The sequence below is a fragment of the Lynx canadensis genome, chromosome E1 (assembly GCF_007474595.2).
Source record: "Lynx canadensis isolate LIC74 chromosome E1, mLynCan4.pri.v2, whole genome shotgun sequence".
Classification (NCBI taxonomy): domain Eukaryota; kingdom Metazoa; phylum Chordata; class Mammalia; order Carnivora; family Felidae; genus Lynx; species Lynx canadensis.
In genome coordinates this window covers 9,465,106-9,479,109 of record NC_044316.2, presented here as the reverse complement: position 1 = coordinate 9,479,109, position 14,004 = coordinate 9,465,106, and the positions used below count along the sequence as shown (strand labels likewise).

General features: G+C 41.5%; 1 protein-coding gene across 1 annotated transcript in view; it reads left to right on the top strand.

Annotated features, from left to right (window-relative positions):
* TTC19 (tetratricopeptide repeat domain 19) overlaps positions 1 to 14,004 on the top strand; it is a 31,936-nt gene that overhangs the window by 2,531 nt on the left and 15,401 nt on the right. Inside the window, exons 4-7 of the mRNA XM_030296187.1 lie at positions 151 to 189; positions 1,111 to 1,167; positions 1,487 to 1,548; positions 3,653 to 3,747. Of these exons, the coding sequence (XP_030152047.1) occupies positions 151 to 189; positions 1,111 to 1,167; positions 1,487 to 1,548; positions 3,653 to 3,747 (253 nt within the window). The remainder of the gene's footprint in view (positions 1 to 150; positions 190 to 1,110; positions 1,168 to 1,486; positions 1,549 to 3,652; positions 3,748 to 14,004) is intronic.

Sequence of the window (14,004 nt, the reverse complement as noted above, 5' to 3'; positions counted from 1 at the left end):
TTTGATGTTAGCAGATTAGTGACAAACCTTTCTCTTTGAACTGTTTTTTAATTTAGAGTGTGAAAGCAAAAGGGAGTCATTAGCTGAAAGGTTTTGAAATAAGTAGAACACAGTGCTCTAAACTGAAAACAATTTGTAATTTGCTTTCAGATGGCCAACTTGGCATTTATACGGGGTCAACTTGAAAATGTAAGTAAGTAAATCACTTTGTAATATTTTGAATTTGTGAAGGACTAGCTTCAAGGGACCTCTGTTAGTAAGGGTGCAGGTGAAGCTGCTATAACAAATAGGCCCCAAAATGGAGTGACTCAAACAAGAAGGTGTATTTCTTTTTAAAGCATTGTTCCATAGGTAGCTACACTAAAGAAGGGTGGGTACCTCTTCTCCATGAAGTGATCCAGAAGCCTGGGTTCTTATTTGTTTATTTATATTGAAAGAGAGCATGCACATAAGCGGGGTAGGGACAGAGAGAATCTGCCCTGTCAGCGCCGAGCCTGGCACGGCACTTGAACGCATCAACAGTGAGACCATGACCTGAGCCAGAATCAAGAATCAGGTGCTCATCCAACTGAGCCACCCAGTTGCCCCTGGGTTCCTTCTAAGATGTGTTCTCATCTGCATAGGTGAGCTGGCTCACCTCCAGCTGCCAGGAAGAAAGAAGAGGGAAGCGGCAGGCAGCTTCCTTATAAAATAGAATTTAGAAACTGTTTCTATTCCTTCTACCTGCATCTCTTGGCCAAAACTTCATCATATGACTGCACCTAGGCACAAAGGAGGCTGACCTGTTAAAACAGAGAAGATTCTACAACTAAAAAAGTGGGGGAGTGAATAATTAGGGGACAGGTTGCAGTCTCTGCCACAGGAGGTTTGGACGAAAGGTTAATTTCTGTAGTTTGTTTCTGCTCATCACAGAATAGTTTTTAAGGAGCCCAGAGGATGTGGGGTCTTGGTATTCTTGTCTGTTTTCCCATCACAAGGATATTTTTCTGTGTGTGTGTGTGTGTGTGTTGTGTTTTACAAGGGGTGATGCATCAGACTAGTACTTAGAATCCAGTGTCATATAGATAGTGGGGCCCAAGTAAAAGAAAAATCTTTTCCTTATGCTTTTAGGCGGAAAAACTTTTTAAAGCAACCATGAGTTACCTGCTTGGAGGGGGCATGCAACAGGTAAGAACATTGCCTGGGATTGGGCCCCAGCTGAAGCAGATTTCAAAATAGTTTTCCTTCCTGGAAACTCCACCCAGCCACCAACATGTGCTTTGGTGAAAAAAAAAGGTGGATTATTTTTTTTCCCCTTGGACCTGTATAGAAACTACCAGTCTTTCACTCATGCAAAAACATGGTTGCTGAGGAATTCAGTTGCCTAATTCCTCCAAAAGGATAAAAGCTATGGTTTTCAGGCCAAAGGCAGTCTAGACGTTGATCAGAAATAATCCATGAGGAAATTTAAGTTGTGAATTTTCTTCATTTTTCTTTCTCCCAACAGGAAGACAATGCGATAATTGAAATCTCTCTAAAGTTGGCCAGTATCTACGCTGCTCAAAATAGGTAAGTATAGTCAGAATCTAGGTGTGGCAGCCACCAGGGAGTTGGGCTGTAGGCAGATAACTTTAACCCCAGGATGTTATATAATTTTCATTTACGTTCCAGTCATTTGGGTCTCAAAAACACTGGGTGTTACACTCAAAGCGTTCCCTCCCTCATCTTTGAAATCTTTAGTCTTTTCCAAGTTTTGCCCTGCTGTCCCCAGTAGCCTCTTGAGTGGGACATACGGCCCTCACGCCTCTGGCTGCACTGTGACAAAGCTAATCGAGCGTTCTGTTCCTGCCTGAACTGGGAAGGGAAGTTACCATTAGAACTTTAGTTTAGCTCTTTCTAGAAGAGGAGGGAGTAATGTAAAAGCTTTTGGGGATAATATACTTGGAAGAAACCATTTTTGGATGGAAGTATCAACAAACCAGGAAATTAGACATAGTTGAATGATAAGGGGGTTGGCACGGGAGTGTCTCAGTGGCTAGTCCAGAAGACAGTGTTTTTAAAGCATGTAAAGGTGATCAGGTAGCTGGGTTTTAAGAAGGGGAAAGATCTAGGAGTGGAGAAGTGACCTCTGGATAAGTAGGATAGGAAATCAGTGCTCATTTAAAAGTACTATGTGAGTTCTAAATCCTTATAAAGGAGAATCTTCATGCTTCACAGGAAAGGTTTTGGAAAATAATGTGGATGTGTGCCAGAGGTCTCAGGAACACTGATGAGTGAGGCCTGTTGCCTTTCATCCTGTCTAGGCGGAGTTCAAAGGAGAAATACCTAAGATGTAAGCAGAGAACTCCTCTAGAGAGTTAGATCTTTTAGAGTATATTTAAGGGAAGATCTAAGACTAGCTTTTCCTTGGGTTTTTAGCTGCTACAGTAGTTGGGTACCAGAAGTTTGGAATGACCTCACACCTAATGCTGTAATGAGTGCTTATTGAGGCCAGGGGCTCTGGCGCAGGTCCCTGCTGCCCTGGTCACCAGCTCCTTCATTCTCAGCAGAACCTGCATTTGGTTGGACATTAGATAGGCTAGAGCTTCTGAGGGCCTTTGACTTCAAGTCTTTGGAGGAGCTTTGAGGTTGGCCTGTGCTGGGGAACATTGCACCTGGGATCTGTCTCTTTTGGAGGAGTAACAAACAGGCCTGGATGTCGATGGGGTATGAACTTCTAGGATAAAAGAAGCCCAAAGCCAATCCCAGTGGAGAATAAGATGAACTCCTGCTCTCGTACAGGCACAAGTGTATTAGTAGCCCCTGGTAATTAGCCTGCGAGTTCCTCTATACCCTTCTCAAAAGTATTTTTTCATTTAGTTTGATTAAGAGAAGCATGAGGCAGAAGATACATAACTAGACTTGGGGCTTAGGAATGCTGATAATAGTAGGGGGATTGTTAATAGGCATTTTACTCTGACTAGAAACATCTAGTGGGCAGCCTCCCCCTGCTCCATGTCCTGGCTGGATAGGGTCCCTCCTGCCAAGGTTTGGGTCTGGAGAAACTTCTGTTCTGAGAACAGAATACAACGTGGGGTCATCTGTTATCCCCTGGCAAAGCACTAGAGGAGAAGGGGCAATCTTTGTAGTGCTGCTTCGCCATAGCAGAAGGGCAAAAACCGGGGGTGAGCTTCTGGAAGGAGAAGGAATTTCTGTTGTGTTTGTGCATCTCTTTATAGAAACCAGCAGTTGACAATTGGTTGTCTTTAGGTCAGTCTGCCTGACGTTTGGGTGTCCTCTCCAATTGATTCAGGGTCCAGGATTAGAGAAGGCTTAATGCCTTCTACTGCCATAATTAGGAATTCCATTTACTTAAAAGAAGCTTTCATTGAAGACGTACAGGTTGGAAAGCTAATAAAGTTAATAAACCTCTCCAGAAGTTGCATGAGATCAGTAGTTAGAACCCTTGGTGCAGGGGGCCTTAGCCTCTGTTCATAATAGTATTACTTTGAGCGGGTGTAAGACTCCATTTCCCAAATGGAGAAACTGAGTCACTTGAAACTATTAGTGGGAGATGATGCTTCCCATCTTACACTTCCTTTACTAACAATATTCAAACCCAAGCTGGGAAAATGAGAATAAAAGAGGAGTTTGTGAAAAGGTGAACAGCCGATTGCTGATCTTTGCTTTACAGACAGGAATTTGCTCTTGCTGGCTATGAATTCTGCATTTCAACCCTAGAGGAAAAAATTGAAAGAGAAAAGGAATTAGCAGAAGACATTTTGTCAGGTAGGGAGACCTGACTGTTTTCTGGACATTGCCTTTTTTGCCACAGAGCTTCATTGTTATATTGTGATAAAGGGAAAGGTATCTGAATTGGGGGAGGGCAAGTTATCCATTTGGGGAATTAAGTGGCAATTTTTAAGATCTCAGCAGAGGGTTTGGGATAAGATGTCTTGTTTAAGTAACTTGACCTTGTTTGTTTGTTTGTTTGTTTGTTTAACCCTTCAGTGGTTCATTTATTTGTTGACTTTTATTATATATGACCTCTGGAAAATTGGGGAGCAGAAAGGAGAGGCCTTTTTCTTTTCTCTTGGTTCAGCTACCAGTCACAATGCTAATTAATTACCTTTTGGTACCAGATATGTACGAAGTCATAAAAGATGAAGAGAAAACTAAGGTCTTTGCAGTTCATCCTCATTACGAGAGAAGAGTGTAAAGAACGATTTTAGGAACAAAATGGGATGGTCAGGAAGCTCTAGCTCTCGACCATTTGGGTTTCTTAATATGGTTTGAAATATTGGGAATTATCAGATTCGTCACTGATTTCATAATTCTTACTTCACACATACTGTATGCCAAGAGCTACAAGATGCTTTAGAGAAAGAGCAGTCAACTCTTGTCCCTAAAGCAATAAATAGGACTTGAAAGAGTTATTTTTATTCAGTTGTCTTCCAGTTTTCTCTTAAACATAAACCAGTTTTTCTGTTCCACCACTGCACCGAAGCCACCCTTATCAAGGTTGCCAGTTCTCAAGCCTTACCTTCCCTACGATGCTTATTAGCAGCTCTGACCCAGGTGATCTTTGACTCCTACTGGACACGCTTTATTCGCTTGGCTTCTGGGACACCTTACCCATCACTCACCTTCCCCTTCGCCACCTCTAAAGTTAGCAGACCTTGGGGCTCACACCCTAGGAGATAACATATAGCCCCATACCTTTAAATATCAGTTATACATCTTCATCCCCAACTTACACATGGACTACAGACATGAACTGGGTAAGATTGTCTACCTGACATCTTGACCTGAATGTCTGCTGGTCAGTTCACACATAACATGTTTGAAATCGGTCTCCTGGTTTCTGCCACTCACAAACTTGCTTCTCTGCCAGTCAGCCCAGTCAGTAAATGGCACCACCATTCATTCACTTGCTTAGCCAAGAACCTAAGAATCACCTGTGATTCCTTCCTCATTCCTGATTGTATTTCATCAAGTTATCTTAGATCAGGCATCAAAATATATCCATATCAGACCATGTCTCATCCTCTTGCCCTACTGCTTTGGTGCAGGATATTATTGTTTCTTGCCCAAACACCTATAAATAGTCTCCTCAAGAGTTTTCCTGCTTCCTTGCCTTACGCAGTCTGTTATCCATACCACAGGCAGAGTGATCTTTTAAACCTCAGTGCCTTTGCATCACCTTTAGAATAAATTTCAGAATCCTGCATGGACTTGTAAAGCCCTATATGATTTGAACCCTGCCTACTTCTACATCACCTACTGCTTCTCTCCCCCTTGCTCTTTCCACTTTGACCACACTGGTCCTGCTGTTCTGTACAAGCTCATTGCCATCTCAAGGCCTTTTCACTTATTCCCTCCACCTAGCCTGTTCTCCCATATCTTTGCGTGGCCATTCAGTTTTCTGCTCAGGTATCACTTCCTCAGGAGGCCTACCCTAACTAAAACAATCATCTCTTCCCACCTATCCTTTACTTTTCTTCCTCACACTTGAAGGTAGGAGTGTGTGTGTGTGTCCGTTGTGTGCTCATGTTTGTATGGCCACTAAAAGTATATTTTTGTTCCAAGTGTTTTTAGTATTTGTCTTCCCTAGCAAAGGAGGATAGAGATTTCAGCTGTTTTGTTCACTGCTAAATCCTTGGTACTAGAGCAGTGCCTGACATGTAATACAGGCTCAGCACTTGTTGAATGTAGGAACAGAAGACCAGATAGGCCCCAAGTAAAGTTTCAGTGTGGTGTAGAGGCTTTGAGGGAATTCACAAAAGATATAAAGATGAGTCTAACTATCAAATAATTCACTTTTGAACTATCTACACTCTTGCTGTCTTTCATTTGTAGAATTGAGTATAGACAGTTCCTTAAAAGTTTCTGACTTCCAGAAATAATACCAGTGCATGTAAGACAATTTAGGAAAGCATTAGGAAGGAGGTGACAAAGATCATCTGTAATACTACAAAGAAGGAACTACTGTTTCTTTTCTGGTGTATGTCTTTCCAGACTTGTTTTCCCCCCTGTGCTGTTTACATCGTAAGAAATAAGGGATCATACTGTATATGCTTTTTTTTTTTTTTTTTTAACTTAGTAGTATATTGTGAAAACACTTTTTTCTAGGCACAGGAACTCTTGTTGGAAAGAGCAAACTAATTTCTGTTATAAACATGGTTTTTACATTTTACTAGTTATGCAATAAAGAAAATGTTACATTATTCTTAATCCTATTTTTTCTAAAGAAATATCACTCAATTATTTATTTTTTAAACATATAGAGAGAGAGGTGGGGAGGGGCAGAGAGAGAGGGAGACCTAGAATCCCAAGCAGGCTCTGCGTTGCCTCTACAGAGCTGGATGTGGGGCCTAACTCATGAACTGTGAGATCATGACCTGAGCTGAAATCAAGAGTCGGAAGCTTAACCGACTGAGCCACCCAGGCACCCCTGTTATCACTCAGTTTTAAACAAAGTACATCTGTTGTCAAATTTATGTGCTTTTTATTTACCTTACTAACTGTCCCAAAAGCGTATTACTTAAGTTCATGTATAAACTTGGTCTAGGGTACTTATTTTGTTTCTCATATTATAAATATGTACGTAATTACGGAGGAAGTACGCATTCAAAATTAAGTGAAAACAGTAGATTACTAAACAGTTTAGGAGGAGCCCACTTTTCTAGAATATGTGGATTAAATGTAGGTATAGAGCAGGACTGAATGATACCAAAATATAGACAGTGATTACTTCTGGTTGGTAGATTTATAGGGCATTTATGTCTTATGTGTGTTTTTCTGGATATTCTATAATTTTTTGGAACAATTTTTTAAATTACTTTCTTATCTATATAGTATCAAAAGTCAAAGGATGTTATAAGACTTAATTTAAAAACATTTCCTTGCCACACATCTTCCTAGGGTAATTTTCACCTCTTAACCAATTCCTTCTGGTATTTTCCTTCATATTTCTAAATAACATATAAAACTATTTTTGTAATTAGTATTTTTAGACTCTGTTAGCTTACAGAAAAGGGAACATTTAGCGTAACTTTTGGTCGTGTCTATAGTATTATGAATATATGAGTAGCGTTAGCTGTTGAGCCAAGTAACGTGATCATGTAGTTGCATTTTCTTTTGTGTGAACAACTCTTTGTTTCCTCTGAAGTCAGTAGTTAACTGGATTTTTTCTGTTGCTTGTTTTTTATGTGTTTGACAAGTTCTTCTGTTAACCGTAGTATTTGCTCTGAATTCCTAACGTTTTCTGGGGCTCTGGTACCTACTGGCTTACTTCTCGCTGGCCTAGCTGTTTGTAGCATTGAGTCCTGATCTTTCTGTCATGTGCTCAGTCACTTCCCACTTTTTTCTCTGCTTGTCACCGCCCACAATTTTTGATCTTTGTCATCTCTACTTTGCTTTTCCTTGTAACTTTCTATCTTTTTCATCCTTTTACATTGATTTTAGTGATGTTTTGGGAGGGAGGAGAGATAAATGAATGCATATGTTCTGTCCAGAACGGTATGTCCTCATGAAAGTGAGGTCTTCTATCGGGGCGCCTGGGTGGCGCAGTCGGTTAAGCGTCCGACTTCAGCCAGGTCACGATCTCACGGTCCGTGAGTTCGAGCCCCGCGTCAGACTCTGGGCTGATGGCTCAGAGCCTGGAGCCTGTTTCCGATTCTGTGTCTCCCTCTCTCTCTGCCCCTCCCCCGTTCATGCTCTGTCTCTCTCTGTCCCAAAAATAAATAAACGTTGAAAAAAAAAAAAATTTAATAAAAAAAAAAAAAAAAAAAAAAAAAAGAAAGTGAGGTCTTCTATTATGAAATAAGACAGACTCCGAGCACTGAAATTCCGGGTCAGAGGAGCACATTTTAAACTTGTTGGCGCTTATTGCAAAATTGCCCTCAAAAGGACTGTATTAATTTACATTTTCAGGATCTGCTCATTTATTTGCTTTGTGACTTTGGTCAAATTAATTAATCCCTGTGTGCTTTTGATCCTCAGGATGGGGGTGAGAGCAGTACTCTCTCGTAGGGACCAGTAGGAAGACTGAATGAGTTAATATCCATAGAGCGCTTAGAACAGTGTACACAGAGAGCAGCTACTCAAGTGTTAGCCATTGTTAGTTTTTATTATCGTGATAAGGCATTGTGCCACTTCTCCACAAAGCTCACTGATTTTTATAACCTTTGCCAGATTGGCGATATGGCAGTGATGCATTAACTACCATTTCTTTGATAAGCAATGGGGTTGATCTTTTATTGGTGCTGTTTTGTAAAAATATTAACTCTATCCTGTCAGGTTTTTTCTTCTCCCTTACTTGTGTCTATAGAGCTCAGAGCTTTGGGTTTTTTTGTTTAATTAAAAAAATGCATGAGGGGCACCTGGGTAGCTCAGTCAGCTAAGTGTCCAACTCTTGATTTCTGCTCAGGTCATGATCTCATGGTTCGTGAGTTTGAGCCCCACATTGGGCTCTGCGCTGGCAATGCGGAGCCTGCTTGGGATCCTCTCTCCCTCTCTCTCTGCCCCTCCCTTGCTCTCACCCTCTCTCGCTCTCAAAATATATAAACATAAAAAAAAAACTTTTTTTAAAGAAATGTGAAACTAAAATCTATATAGTTTAAGGAATAATGAATGAGAAGAACAGGCAGTGACCCACCTTTGCAGCCTGTGTGTGTTTGGCCCCAGCCCCATTCTCCTTCCCACCCCAGAGATACTATTCTGCTGAATCTTGTTTTGTTTTTGAGGGCTTCTTTTTAAAATTTATATAAATGAATCACACAGTATGACTTGCACTTGCCTGTGATCTTTTTGGAATTAGATCTGAATTTGTTTATGTGTATGTTTTTTGCTTTTATTAATTTAATTTAATTTTTTAAATGTTTGTTTATTTTGAGAGAGAGATCCAGGATCTCGAGCAGGCTCTGTGCCGTCAGCGCAGACCCTGATGCAGGGCTCGAACTCAGACCAAGAGATCATGACCTGAGCCAAAATCAAGAGTCAAATGCATAACCGACTGAGCCATCCAGGCGCCCCTGCTTTCATGAATTTTGAATACATGTTGAGTAGCTATTCTAGGCCAGATATTGTAGGATTCAGTAGAGGCAAGTGAGGCAGAAGTCCCTGCTTTTCTGGAGCTTAATGCTTAGGTATTTTTCAGCTTTGAAATCAGATATTCACTCATTTTTTAAAATTTGTTTTTTCTTTATTTCTAAACAGGGTTAACATGTAACTTCTTAACATATTGGTGGTTAATTTGGGTGTGAAGTTGGTCACTACTTTCCTAAAGACGATAATCTATTGTCGTTACATACTTAACTATAAATTAGCATATGCTTGCGTTTCTTTTGGGGGTTTCCATTCGATTCATTCATCTGATGACTTTTATAACAGTATATGTTGTTTGAGTTGTATGGTAGCATACGTTTGAGTTACACAGTGAAACAGGTTTCACGCATGCTTCTTTGGTAAGATTTCCTCCCATTTTATTCTCAGTTTTTACATGCATTTTAGATCATTTTGTCAAATCCCCAAAATGCTTTGAGACTGAATTATTAGATTTGCATTATATTTTTCAGTGAGTTTGAGGAGATTGCCTTCTGAATAAGTTAGCATTTCACTGCAAATAGCACAGAATTTCAGTTACGCATTAAGGGCACTTACTCTCATGTAACTGGTAGTTCATCGAAAAGGGGCAGGCTGTTGAGTTACTTGACACACAGCTCATGGAAATCCTGAGGAAGGAGATTCTTTCCATCCCTCCTCACTCATTCTCAGTGTGTTTTGACTTTCTCTTCACGTTCCCGCTGTGATTGAAAAGGGACTGTATTAGGTCCCAGGAACCTTATCCAGAAATGGCAACGTGCAGAAGAAAAGAAAACTTATTTGGTGTTCTTTTAGAATCAAGGTAATCTTTGCTAGAAGTTCCCAATTAGATTTACCCTTATTGCTCATTGGCTGGATTGGGTTACACGGCATTTCGAACCCAGTCCTTGACAGGAAATGTGGGATTACCATGATTCTCTAAAACTGACCAGGATCCATTCCTGTCAGAGGATGGATTCCTCTCCGCCTGAATCGTGTGAGAAAAGAATGGATGCTGGAACAAACAGGAGCTGTGCTAGCGAGGGGAGTCACTCACTACACTGTCTCTGCAGTACAGGGGCGTGTCAGAGGTATCGCAGGTTCGGTTCCAGACCACCGCCCTAAAGTGAATAGCACAATACAGCAGATCAAATGAGTCTTTTTGTTTCCTAGTGCATATAAAACTTACATTTACAGTGTGCAATAGCATTATGTTTAAAAAATATACGTATCCGCCCAAAATGTATATACCCTAATTGAAAAATACTCTGTTGTTAAAACTTAACCATCATCTGAACTTTCAGGGAGTCGTCATCTTTCTGCTAGTGGAGGGTCTTTCTTCAGTGTGGATGGCTGCTGACTGATCAGGGTGGTGGTTGCTGAAGGTTGGGGTGGCTGTGGCAATTTTTTTTTTTTAATTTTTTAAAATTTATTTTGAGAGAGAAACAGTGTGAGCAGGGAAGGGGCAGAGAGAGAGAGGGACACACAGAATCAGAAGCAGGCTCCAGGCTCTTGAGCTGTCAGCACAGAGCCCAACACAGGGCTTGAACCCACGGACTGGGAAATCATGATCTGAGCCTGAGCTGAAGTCAGATGCTTAACCGACTGAGCCACCCACATGCCCATGGCAATTTCTTGAAAGCAGACAACAATGAAGTGTGCCACATTGATTGATTGATTCTTTAATGAATGATTTCTCTGTAGCATATGATGCTGTTTGATAGCATTTGACCCTCAGTAGAACTTCTTTCGAAATTGGAGTCAATCCTCTCAAACCCTGCTGCTGCTTTATCAACCGAGTTCATGTAATATTCTAAACCCTTTTTGTCATTTCAACAATCTTCACGACATCTTCACCAGAAGTAGATCTTATCTCAGGAAACCACTTCCTTTGCTCATCCATGAGAAGAAACTCCTCATCCGTTCAAGATTCATCCCAAGATTGCAGCCATTCAGTCATGTGTTCAAGCTCCACTTCTGACTCTAGCTGTCCTGCTGTTTCCACCCTGTCTGCCTCCACTGGAGTCTTGAACCCCTCAAAGTCATCTATAGAGTTGGAATCAGCTTCTTCCAAACTCCTGTTAATATTGATTATTTGACCTCTTCCCATGAATCACAAATGTTCTTGATGCCACCTAGAATGGTGAATCCTTTCTGGAAGGTTTTCAATTTACTTTGCCCAATTTGAAAGTCAAAATTACTCCTTGATCCATGGTCTGCAGAATGGAGGTTGTGTTGGCAGGCATGAAAACAACATTAATCTCCCTGTACGTCTCCATCAGAGCTCTTGGGTGACCAGGTGCACTGTCAGTGAGCAGAATACTTTGAAAAGAAACTTTTCTTTTTCTGAGCAGTAGGTCTCAACAGTGAGCTTAAAATATCCAGTAAATCATGTTGTAAACAGATGTGCTTTTATCCAGGCTTTGTTGTTCCATTGTTAGGGCACATGCAGAGTAGATTTAGCATAATTCTTAAGGGCCCTAGGAGTTTGGGAGTGGCAAATGAGCATTGGCTTTGACATAAAATCACCAGCTGCATTAGCCCCTAGCAGGTAAGTCAACTGTCCTTTGAAGCTTTGAAGCCAAACATTGGCTTCTCCTCATTAGCTATGAAAGTCCTAGGTGGCATCTTCTTCCATTAGAAAGCTGTTTAATTTACACTGAAAACCTGTTATTTGGTATAGTGTATTAGTTATCTTTTTTTTTTAAGTTTATTTATTTTGAGAGAGAGCGTGTGCAAGTGCATGAGCAGGGGACGGGCAGAGAGAAGGAGAGAGAATCTCAGCAGGGATTCTGAGTCAGCGCGGAGCCCAACTTGGGGCTCGATCTCATTATTGAGAGATCACCACCTGAGCTGACACGATGCTTGACCGGCTGAGCCATCCAGGCACCCCATGTATTAATTATCTTAAGATCTAGAATCTTCTGGATAACTTTCTGCAGCTTCTACATCAGCACTTGCTGCTTCACCTTGCACATTTATGTTATGGAGAGGCTTCTTAAAACTCCCGAACCAACCCCTGCTAGTGTCAGACTTTCCTTCCACACTTCCCCACCTCTCAGCCTTCACAGAACTGAAGAGCATTAGGGCCTTGCTCTGGATTAGGCTTTGGCTTCAGGGAACGTTGGGGCTGGTTTGACCTTCTATCCAGGCCACTAAGCCTTTCTCCACATCAGCAATAAGGCTGTTTCACTTTCTTGCCATTCGTGTGTTCCCCGGACTAGCACTTTTCCTTTCTCCTTTCCTTCAGGAACTTTTCCTTTGCATTTACAACACCGCTGTTTGGCCCAAGAGGCCATGCTTTCAGCCTGTCTCAGCTTCTGAGATGCTGAATCTTTTACAGGTTTTGATTTTAAATGAGGGACATGTGACTCTTCCTTTCATTTGAACACTTAGGGGCCATTGTAGGGTTATTAACTGGCCTGATTTCAATATTGTTGTGTCCCAGGGAATAGGGAGGCCCCAGGAGAGGCAGAGAGATGGGGGAACAGCCAGTAGGTGGTCAGTCAGAAACTAAACTCACCATCTGGTATGCACCGTCTTGGATGGATGCAGTTTGTGTGCCCCCCAAATAATTACATACAAGAGTGACATCAAAGATCACTGATCAGCAGTCACCATGACAAATATAATAATAATGAAAAAGTTTGAAATATTGTGAGAATTACCAAAATGTGACACAGCAACACGAAACTGTTGGAATAATGGCACCGATACATTTGGTCCATGCAGCCACAAACCTTCAATTTGTAAAAAACGCACCATCTGCAAAGTGCAGTCAAGTGAAGTGTGATACAGTGAGGCATGCCTGTATGGAGTCTTTCCATTGAGGACCCTGGCATGACTCTTACAGGTTTTTTCATGTAGATGTGACAGGTATTTTGTTACATTTGTTTTCCAGTGGACACTTTACTACACCATTTGCTTTTCAGTTGATATTCTTATTTCTGGATGTATAATTTTACATTTAAGAAATCATGGTGTTTCCTTTTAGATCTACTTCTGTGTTTCTCCCCATCCTTCTTAATCTTTTTTTTTTTTTAAGTTTATTTATTTTTGAGTGAGAGAGCGAGAGAGCACAAGTGAGGGAGGGGCAGAGAGAAGGAGAGATGGAATCTGAAGCACATGGGAGTGATCTATTCCTGGTAGGATCCGGGAAACCATATGGGCCAGATCTACTTTAGAGGGGTTTCTCTGGCGTCTTGTTGTTCTTTCTTTGATTACTCATACATTTAAATTTCTTCCATTTTCTTTTTTTTTTTTTCAACGTTTATTTTTATTTTTGCGACAGAGAGAGACAGAGCATGAACGGGGGAGGGGCAGAGAGAGAGGGAGACACAGAATCGGAAACAGGCTCCAGGCTCTGAGCCATCAGCCCAGAGCCCGACGCGGGGCTCGAACTCACGGACCGCGAGATCGTGACCTGGCTGAAGTCGGACGCTTAACCGACTGCGCCACCCAGGCGCCCCGAAATTTCTTCCATTTTCTTGATTTGATTTCAGTGTCTAGGTCAGTGGCAATAACATGATGTTAATAAATATCTTGAGGGGCTCCTGGGTGGCTCAGTTGGTTGAGCTTCCGACTTTCGCTCAGATCATGATTTCACGGTTTGTGAGTTCAAGCCCTGTGTTGGACTCTGTGCTGACAGCTCGTAGCCTGGAGCCTACTTCTAGTTCTGTGTTTCCCTCTCTCTCTGCCCCTCCCCTACTTGCACTCTGTCTCTCTCTCTCAAAAACAACTAAACATTAAAAAAAATTGAAAAAAACATCTTGAATGGGGATTCCTGGCTGGCTCAGTTGGCAGAGCATGTGACTCTTTTTTTTTTTTTTTTTTTTTTTTTATTTTTATTTTTGGGACAGAGAGAGACAGAGCATGAACGAGGGAGGGGCAGAGAGAGAGGGAGACACAGAATCAGAAACAGGCTCCAGGCTCCGAGCCATCAGCCCAGAGCCTGACGCGGGG